The sequence below is a fragment of the Petaurus breviceps genome, unplaced genomic scaffold (assembly GCF_028583685.1).
Source record: "Petaurus breviceps papuanus isolate PSGF00001 unplaced genomic scaffold, PetGlider_PUasm1.0 90919, whole genome shotgun sequence".
NCBI classification, from domain to species: domain Eukaryota; kingdom Metazoa; phylum Chordata; class Mammalia; order Diprotodontia; family Petauridae; genus Petaurus; species Petaurus breviceps.
In genome coordinates, this window is record NW_027187378.1 from 48,830,806 (window position 1) to 48,841,678 (window position 10,873).

The 10,873-nt window shown below is 38.5% G+C and overlaps 1 protein-coding gene and 1 pseudogene across 1 annotated transcript in view; one reads left to right on the forward strand and one right to left on the reverse strand.

Moving 5' to 3' along the window:
- Nucleotides 1–3,527, reverse strand: part of HK2 (hexokinase 2) — a 106,955-nt gene extending 103,428 nt beyond the window's left edge. Inside the window, exon 1 of the mRNA XM_069075951.1 lies at nt 3,459–3,527. Within this exon, the coding sequence (XP_068932052.1) occupies nt 3,459–3,512 (54 nt within the window). The 5' untranslated portion in view covers nt 3,513–3,527. The remainder of the gene's footprint in view (nt 1–3,458) is intronic.
- A 94-nt stretch (nt 3,528–3,621) lies between these two features.
- On the forward strand, nt 3,622–8,358 carry LOC138152147 (threonine aspartase 1 pseudogene; annotated as a pseudogene).
- The last annotated feature ends 2,515 nt before the right edge of the window (nt 8,359–10,873 follow it).

The window sequence follows — 10,873 nt, forward strand, 5'->3', positions numbered from 1 at the left end:
ATATATATATATATATATATATATATATATATATATATATATATATAATTTCTTTTTATTACCTGAATGCCTCAAGGATCCATAATTTCATTGATGCAGACACTCTTTCTACCAACACTGGCAATAGCCTGTCTCTATCATGAATTACTGGGGCAAAAAAAAATCATTACTTTGGGCTCTCCATATTTAGACTCGTCCAACACTGCTCAAGTCCTCAAAGCCTTTGCTGCTTCTGCTTCCCTGCCCAGCCATGAAGGGATCAACAACTTGCATGGTAAAGCACTGGGAGAAACCTTTAGTAGAAGTTCTTTTCATTGACTCTCAAGAAGTATTTCTGTTTTATGGGAGGCAGAGCTGGGAATCGGCTAGAGAGCCTGTCTTAGAGTCAGGAATACCTCACTTCAAGCCCTGCCTCCAGTACATACTGGCTGTGTGATCCTAGAGGTCTCTCTCAGGGCTCCAGGAATCTCTCAGAGACAAGTGGGAGACAGAACAAGTGTGTATTTTCATTAGTAGAGGGAGTTTCCTCGTAGGAAATTCCCCTATAGTAATTAGTAAACATTTGTTAAGCACCTACCCTGTGCCAGACTCTGTACTAAGCACTCTGAGTCTACAGAAAGAGACAATAGTCAGTGCCTGCCCTCAAGGAGCTTACAATCTAAATATACAAAGCAAGTTACACCCAGGATAGATAGGAAAAAGGTGTATACTTATTCCTTGTATTATTCACTATTTAAGTGTTAGTGTTGGCTTGACATAGCATAAAGTTCATGGGTTTGAATCCTGACAAGACTATTTATTGCTTGTATGACTTTGGGCAAGTTATTTCCCCTTCTGAGCCTCAGTTTTTTCATCTGTAAAATTAGGGGGATGGAGCTTACTAAAATCCCTTCTGGCTCCCAATCCTATAAGATTGGACAGTCCTTAAGAGCAATAGTGATTTCCCATCTTCTAGTATGGAAAGGACTTTAACCACCCCCACCCTCCTCACCCCTGCAATTTTCTTTGTTCTTTTCATATGGACATTTCATACTTGTTTGCAAATCTAAGTTCACTTCTCAAATATCAGAGAATCTTGCCCTGGAAGGGCCTTTAGGAATCATCTAATCCAACCTCCTCATTTTATAGTAGAGGAAACTGAGGTCCAGAGATGGGAAATAGCTTGCCCCAAACCGCACAGCAGAAAGCAGAGTGAGGATTCAAACCCTATTTCATTATCACTTAGGAGTGTTCTCTGAACTCTGAGGTTCAGTTCTGTGTAACTCTGCCAATAGTCATCAGGAGAGACACGAAGGCCAAGAGGATCGTGATTGCTCAGAACCCAAGTTAGTGCTGAATCTAGAAGAGGGAAGGGTCTCAAAGTGTGTCCTCATGGGCTCATTTACCATAGGCTCTCACAAAATGGTTACAGAGTGCATGAAGGTAGTGGAAAGAGGTCTGGAGTTAGTGTCAGAGGCCACCTGGGTTTGAATTCTACCTTGAATATGTATTAACTGTGTGACCACTGACAAGTCACTACCCCTTTCTGATCTCATTATCCATAAAATGAGGAAAATCAGACTTGTGTTACCCACCGTATAGAGTTGTTGTCAGGATCAAATGAGAGGGTATATATAAAGTGCTTTATAAAGCTTAAAGTTTTATAGGAATAATAGCCATCATCTTTATCCCTTCACTCTTCTGCTTTGTAAGACAGGGATAACAATATTTGTTTTACCTATCTCACAAGGCTTTGGTCTAGAACATAAGAGATCACATATAGAAACCATATGTGTGCTTAGAAGTACTTTGTAAACATTAGTTGATACTACTGACTCCTATTTCTTCAGGAGCCTCAGTTTCTCCCTCTGTAAAATGAGATAATGATACACTCTCTGCTTCATAGGGTTGTTGAGAGGAAAGCACTTTGTAAACCTTAAAATAATACAAATGAATATTCATTCCCTATAACTTTCCAAGCCAAAATATTCCTTCCTGGACTCACTAACCTATAAGTGTTTCCTCTCCCTGCTAGAATGTAAGCACCATGAAGGCAGCGATTGTCTTATGTTTGTATTTGTATCTCCAGTACTTAGTACAGTACATGGAACATAGTGAACACTTAATAAATGCTTTTTTATCCATCCATCCCCATCCATTCATTTATTTAACTAGCATGCATTAAGTGTCCACTGTGTACCAGAGAACTTCAGCTTGAGACATATTTAACTGTCATGAAAAAATGGTAAGCACATATTTATTGAGTACCTACTGTGTACCTGGAACTACATTAGATACTATTTAGTAAGCATTAACATAAGGTCTCTACCCCCTAAGGATATTTTATCAGCTTTTTTTTTTCATAAACAGGGTTGCACTTTTAGAATAAGGTCAAGCTAAGAACCCCAAGAAAATTATTTAACTTCTTTCTCCTTTATAAAGTAAGGGTGTGGGGGGGGGCAGCTAGGTGGTACAGTAAATAGACATCAGCCATGGAGTCAGGAGGACCTGAGTTCAAATCTGATCTCAGACACTTAACACAAAAACTAGCCATGTGACCTTAGGCAAGTCACTTAACCCCAATTGCCCTACCTTCCTCCCTCCAAAAAGCAAAAAAAAAAAAAAAGTAAGGGTGTTGGGCAAGAGAATTGCTGAGGCACCTTACACCTCTAACTTTCAGTAGTCTGTGTTCTCAAGGCTCTTACAGCTCTAACATCCTATATTCTCACTTCCCACATTAACATTAGATTTGAAACTATATTATATGAAGAAGGAACTCTAAACATTTGACAAGGAGACTTTTTTTTTACTTTTACTGAAAACAAAATAGATGCCCATTGATTGGAGGAATGGCTAAACAAATTACAGTACATGAATGTAAAGGAATATTACTGCTATAAGAAATGACAAATACAGAGAAGCATGAAGAAACTTAGATGAACTGATGCAAAATGAAGTAAGCATAACCAGGAAAACAATGTACATAATGATTACAGTAATGTAAACAGAAAGAACAACAACTACAAAACATTTACTAAGTGGTAAGTGTCATAAAATTACGAAGAACAAACTTGGCCCCAAAGAAGAGATGTTAGAATATACCTTCCCCATTCCATTCCCCCTTCCTTTGCAGAAGTAGAGTCCATGAGCATGGAATATTACATACAATGTCAGATCTCCTTCCTCTTAATTTTTTTTCATAAGGATTAGGGTTAGCTTTCTGGAAGGAGGGAAACATAAGATAAAGGGGAAAATCTGGGTGATATAAAAAAACAAAAGATATCAATAAAATTCTGTTTTTAAAAAACCTATTCTATGGTCTATGTCTTAAAGTTCCATATAGTTCTAAGTGTCTGTGTTTCTGTTTCTCTCCAGTTAATCAAGGACTCAGCAAGCACACCTGGAAGAGTATAGTCTATCTTCTCTACTCACAGTCCAGCTCCCCATAGCCAAGCGAATCAAGTTCAAAGTTTCCTCACCTTTGTATAGACATCAAGATCATCTTCCCAGCTAACAGATTGCTCCTCAGCCATAGGGATATTTCTAGGACTGACAAAGACAATGCTGGTTTTGTTGTTGGAGTTCTTGGCCAAAGGCAGACAGGGCTGTCTGTCTAATGGATCAAAGCAGCTTGCCCTCTGTGCTTGCTACCCTTCAAGAGGCTGAATCTCTGACCACTGAGCAGAGGTCACTGACTGCTTATTTGGAAAGATAAATATGGGATTTGGCTTCTTGGGGTTTAATCTGCCAGTGTGAATGAGCTCAGAGATTTGTTCTTTTTCAGGAAGCCAAGAGACAAAGTGTCAAATCCAAGGCCAAAGCAAATTCTCTGAAAATGTTTAAGACAGATACTTTTTATCTCAATAGGAAACTTTGAAAGAAATAACCAGGGCCAACTTGGCTGGATACCAAATTGTCAAGTAAGCCAAAATTTGTCTTCCAGAGCACCCCCTCTCCTATCAGTACCATCTTCCAATGTGTAATTCCTCTTCCTATGTTATGTGTCTTAGATAACTCTACCTCCTCAGTTTCCTCATCTATAAACTACAGTTATTGGACTAGATGATCTCTACTGTAAGCTTTAGGTCTAAACTTTATAATCAGTAGTCCATGACCCAGTTTCTCCTGCTGAGACCTATGACCCTCTTCCATTGTCAGGTTCCTTCTGTCATCCAGGGAAGTATAGAGATTTGCTCAGAATATAAGTTGTGGGAAAAGACCCTAGGTTCTAGTGGGCAGAAATCACAGTGCAAGTCAATAGTGTTACTCCACAGGCACCAAAAACTAATGCAATTTTAGGCAACATGAATAAATACTTAGTGACTAAAATGAATGAGATGATGGTGCCTGTGGGACCATCTGTGCAGCATGTTGTTCAGAGAGTGGCAAGGGAGAGGGTTAGTTAGAGGAGGGCAACCAAGAGGGCTAGGGGATATGAAACCACATCATGTGAAGAAGGAACCAAAAACATTTAACTTGGAGACTTTTTTTTTTGGTGGAGCATGTTTTAAAATGCCTGAATATCAAACAGCCATAAACAAGATTAGACTTGTTCCCTGTAACTCCAGACCATAGAACAAACAGTGGAAAGACCAGGGAGGTAGATTCAAGCTAAACATAAAGAAAAACTTACTAGCAAACAGAACTATCCAAAAATGGAATAAGCTACCTAGGAAAACAATAAGGTCTCTGTCACCAAAGGGTTCAGGCAAAGTATAAATGACTACTTTTCAAGGATATTGTAGACAGAATTTATGATCTGGGTAAAATGTTGGACAAGATGACTTAGGAAGTTCCTTCCAATTCCCAGTATTCCTAGATTCCATGATAAACTCATTCATGTGAATTAGTTAGTGACTTAATTAGGAATGATAGTTCATCTTCTTGTGTGATTTGACCAGATGAGACTCCAGGCAGCCATTAAGGAGCCTCCTGGCTTTCAAAACCCAAATGTTTGTGCTCCTCTCTCTGGTAACTGAAAATGACTCAGGAACTTTGGATACAGTTGGTGCAGTAGTTGTTGATCAAGAAGGAAAGGTTGCTGCTGTTGTCTCCAATGGAGGTCTAGTTTTGAAACATCCTGGGAGAGTTGGTTAGGCTGCTCTTTATGGATATGGTTGTTGGGCTGAAAATACTGGAGTTCAAAAGCCTTTCTCCACAGCTATGAGTACCACAGGCTGTGGAAGGCACCTTGTATGTACCATATTGACCAGGGAATGTTCACATGCTTTGCAAGCTAAAGATGCCCACTAAGCTTTGCTAGAAACTATGCAAAACAAATTCATCAGTTCACCTTTCCTAACCAGTGAAGAGGGTGTACTTGGAGGGGGTGATAGTTCTTTGATCTTGCAGATGTTCTGCAGAACCTGACTCCTCACAAAATAAACAGACCTTTCTAGTGGAGTTTCTATGGAGTCATACAACCAAGAGCATGTGTGTTGGATATATGTCAGTCCAGCATGGTAAAGCCAAACCCAAAGATCATCCTTCTTGGCAGAGAAAACAGAAAAAAAACCCTCACATTTCAAGACTTCCTCCTGGTGCCATGGCAGGACAATCACTGGCAATTGAAGGAGGAGTTTGCTTCCCGGAGAGCTTGGTGAACTGAACCCCTCTGGCTCAGCAAGAAGTGTTTAAATGGCACTTGGGGTCCTGAGCTGGATTTTTTTTTAAACACATATTAGGTATTTTATTCTCATTTTATTATTCTTAGCATATCACTAGAAGTTGAGACACAAGAGCTATTGAAGTCTCTACTCTTAGTGATGTGTGAGAGTGTAAGGCTGTGACTATGTTAGCAGATGTGTGTGTATGTGTGTGTGTGTGTGTTTCCCCCAATGGAATAGAATTTCCTTTTCCTAATCATGCCAATAAAAAGCAGATATGATTAAATTAACATAAAATTTATAGTGTTTAGAAAAGTGAACTAAATTTGCAGGAAAAAAAACATTTTTGATTTATTAAAACCGTAGTAAGAGGACAGCTAGGTGGAGCAGTGAATACCAGCCCTGGAGTCAGGAGGACCTGAGTTCAAATCTGACCTCAGACACTTAACACTTACTAGTCATGTGACCTTGAGCAAGTCACTTAACCCCAATTGCCCCTCCAAAAAGCAAAAAAAAGATTGTTTTAAAAAACTGTAACAATTGTCTTTCCTGGTTGAGATGAACAGAATTCATAGGTAGTTGTTTATATGATTGAACAATGGTTGTGTTACACTTATTATAATAATTAATATAAAAGGTTCTTTATTTTTTAATGGTTTAAGTGAATCCATTGGTGACTGTAGCAGCAAGCACTCTGGCATACCCAGGATGTCTGCCAACACAGGTTCCTAGATCTGATTTTGTAAAGGAAAACAATTCAAAATGAGTTAACAATCTTGCTTTAATCAAACATATGACATTTACCTAGTTCAGGGGGAAAAGATCAGCACCCCAAACTTCAAAGAATACAAACAAGTTACAAGCAGAAGTTACAAGCAGACAGAGAAATAGATCAGCAGACAGGCTTCCAACTGTCTGACCATTACATCCATACCTAGTCAGTTACCACAGAGGGAAGCACCAACATCTGGGTTTTCAAAGCTGGGAGGCTTAACAGTTGCCCAGAGTCTCATCTGGTCAACCATACAACTCTTCTCAAAGTGAGCCCCAAAGTAAAACCTCAAATCAGGGCATATATAGCCTTCTCCTGGCTTAGAGAATGTCACAACCCTTTTGACCCACTACCCAATCACAAAGCAACAAGGTGTGGGCATCCTTGAAAAACAAGCTTCCTGCCACAGGCTCCATGTGACCACATTCAGCCTATTAGGGGGCAAAGTACATTTTCAAATCTGGGAAGGTTCTCAGAGTCACTTACGCCCATCAAAGGGCCAAGGGGCAGGGAAGAGCTTCAGATTCCCATTCTCATAACAGTGATTTAAACCCTTATTCTCATCCCTAATACAGGGCATTTTTCTTTAACAAAAGAATGGCTTCAGTGGAAACAATCTAGCAAAGAATTAAAGCCAAACCTTTTAAAAAATAGTCTTATGATAAAGGTGTACCTCTTTTCTCAAGTTTTTATAAGCTTAAATGTTGCATAGCTTTAAGCTCTATGTACTATATTATGAAATTACCTGAAGACAGAGTACAGTAATGCACAGTCTTTAATTTGTGTATAATAGAATATTATTTGCAATGTAACACTGTAAATATGAGAAGAAAGTTTATGGAGAGATTCAATATCATCTTTATTTCTTGTTTAAATATATTTTTAAGATAAAGGTGCAAAAATAAAGCAAATATATTACTGTTTGTGGTAAATTAAAAAAAAGGTTTACATGAACTGATGCAAAGTGAAATGAGCAGAACTAAGAGAACATTTTACACAGTATCAGCAATATTGTACAATGAAGACCTGTGAATTACTCAGCTATTCTTAGCAATAGTAAGATCCAAGACAATTCCAAAGGACTTATGATGAAAAATGCTATCCACCTCTGGAAAAAGAAGCATCTAAATGCAGATTTAAGCATTCTGTTTTTTATTTTATTTTTTTTGTGAGGTCTGTGTTTTCTTTCACAATGTGATTGAGTAATATGGAAATTGTTTTGCATGACTGGACATGTATAATCTTTATCAAATTGCTTGTCATCTTGGGGAGGGAGAGAAATGGGAGGGAGAGAAAGAGAATTTGGAACTCAAAATTTTAAAAACATTAAAAATTGTTTTTACATAAAATTGGGAAAAAACAAATATTTAAACATTTTAAAAATATATCCAGGGCACTGTTTGAGGTACTGTGGAACTGAAAAAGTTCAGACAACACATGGGCCCTATCCTCAAGGAATTCCTGGTCTAGTGGTGGACAAGACATCAACACAAATAACAATAATATACATTTGCAACAAGAGCCTGAAGGGACAATGTTAACTAAAAAACCTGTGCTCTGAATGTGGTAGGGACATAATAAATGTTTGGGGATTGAATTAAATTGTAATACAATGCAATGCAAAGAAATACAATGAAACTATGAAGTGGACTTTGAGGCTACTGTCACACTGGAGTGGGAGAAGGTCTCAGAACAGGGAGTCCTAACAAAACCACACTGTGAGATGACTATTTGTCCAACCTCCCCTTAAAGTCTCCGTAGAAGGAGGAGGAGGGGGTGATTGAGAGCAAATATTACAAATTAGCCTGTACTTGTTGGGTGAGGCAGTAGTATCATGTGATGTAAGGAGGAAGCCAGTGAAAAAAGTGAAAATTGTGCAACATTGAAAAGAAATATCATTTTCTTACTTTCCAGTTCAGCAGACCTTGTAAAGTGAGATATAAATGGATACTAACCACAGGAAAATCATTCAATATAACAAAGTCATGATTGCATTTAAAAACTCTATTGAAGTTAAAGGCCTGTTCAAAACAACCTTTGTTTCTTAATTTCTTTGGTTGGAGGAAGTTTCTGGTTGTAGACTGAGACAGTGTGATTCAGTAGAAAGAGTAGGAAGAAGTCAGGAGACCTGGGGCCTTAATCTGGCTTTACCACTTGTTCTTTGGTGAATCCCTTAATATCTCTGAGGCCTAAATTTTCTCATCTGTAAAAGAAGTATAAAGATGGTATCACAATAGCCCACCCACTTTACAGGGTTGTCACAAGAGAGCTTTGGAAAGTATAAAGCACCGTAACAATACAAGGACTTATAATTTATATGTTTCCCAAAGGAAGAAAATCATGTATACATTATGTGCATCAGCACAAGTTCTGAAGTAGTGAGGTTCCACTGTATTTATTTGTTGTTGTTTAGTCATGTCTGGCCCTTCATGACCCCCTTTGGTATATTCTTGGCAAAAATACCAGAGTTGTTTGCCATTTCCTTTTCCAGTTCATTTGACAAATCAGAAAACTGAGGCAAACAGGGTTAAGTGACTTGCCCAAGGTCACACAGCTAGTTCAGTGTCTGAGGTCAGATTTAAACTTGGATCTTCCTGACTATAGGCCCAGAGATACATCCATTTTGCCCCCCTAGTTTCCCCTACTGTATTTTTATTTATATTATTTATAATTAATATATTAAATAATATATATTATTTATAATTATGACTTACTAATAAGAAAATCAAAGGGCTTCACTAGCACAGGATCAATACAATTTTTATGTAAGGTTTTGAGACTTTGCCCAGTGCTTAGATAGCTGGTTAGACCTTAAGTGGCAGATTTGTAGTTTGGGAGGTCTACATTTGCATATGAAAGCCTAAGGAAAATGGGTTGAAGATCATCAGAGAATGCATATTTGCCCTAGAAGTAGATAGTCTCTGGAGATTTAAAAAAGACCAACTCTGGAGGAATGTTTGGAAAAAAGAGAGCTTGGTCCCTACTGAAAAGGGAAGGGACTGAGACTCTGAGGAGGCAGAACTGGAAAGGCACCCTAGTCTTCCTAGGGTAAGAGTTTTGATTCTCCCTGAAAGAGATTTAACAGTACCTTACCCAAGGACTTCAGGTGAGACAGAGTCTGGGAGCAGTGAAGACCACACATTACTGTATCTCATGCCTGGCTCATAATAGGCACTTAATGAATGTTTACTATCTAATTTACCTGAAAGACTAACACAGGGATTGGGACTTGTAAATTGTAGTTTAAGGAATTCAGATCCACTGTGTTCCTTTGGACCCTGTTTTTTCTAGGGGGCTGTAAAGCCAAACAAGAGCAGCTTTCCAGAGGACTGCTGCTGTGATTAGTTTTCAAGATTCTGATTACACAGCATAGTGAACTCTCTATTTATTCAGTAATAAATTAAGGCAAAACATTCACAGAAATTAAAATACAGCATTCACAATGTTATGACTTAACAACGTATCACAGGGCAGCTAGGTGGCACAGTAAATAGAGCACCAGCCCTGGAGTCAGGGAGTACTTGAGTTCAAATACGGCCTCAGACACTTAACACAAAAACTACCGGTGTGACCTTGGGCAAATCACTTAACCCCAATTGCCCTCCAAAAAGTAAAAACAAAAAAACAAAAACAACTTATCACTAAAGTCACCACATAGTTTTCACCAAAGTGGTCACATAGTTTTAAGCAAAAGATAACATTCAACATTCATTTAGTAACACAATCATTTAGTAAGTCCTTAATATTCAATCATACTTAAGTAGTACCTTAATTATTAATTAAAAAAAATACCTCCTTAATTGACACAAAGCACAGAGGTCAAAAGTTTCCAACCCTGTTTCTGTTACTGGGAAGACAAAGTTTAACAAAGCCACAATAATATTCATTAACATTGCCGGCATCCTCATCAATTCACTTTATGCCTGTGAAATCACCATAGACCCAACAACAAGATCTGAGGAATCAAAACAAATCATCAGTATAGTCCCTGGGCCTCTGAAATCTCAGCAAGAACCTCCTCTAGGATTTCTGTAAACATACAATAAGAAAATCCTCGTTCAGGGCTTCTGAACCAGCAGCAAGGTTCCAGGGCTTCTGGAACAATAGCTTTGTCCTCTGTTAGATGAATCTGACAAAGTAACATCAAAACAGACAAAATACCAACACCACAGCCATCCCCCGTCCCAGTTCTCCTCTCTTCTCATTTCTCAGTTCTCAATTCTCAGTTCAGTCCTCAGTTCTCAGTTCTTCTCAGTTCTCTTTTCTCTCTCCAGCAGTAGCAGCCCAGACTCCAGATGCTTGCTCCCAGCAGTTCTGGCCTCTCTCAGTTTGGGCTTATCTTTATATACGGTATTAGTTCCTTTTTCTGCCCCTTCCTGTTACATCAACAATTCCATCCCACTGTAGGATTCCCAAGTTCTGGGTCTTAATACTTGACACAATCATTAACTTGGAACAAGGTGCTAAGTACCTGTTTGATTGCAAATACAAGGAGCAGGGAAGATCTTCAAATTCC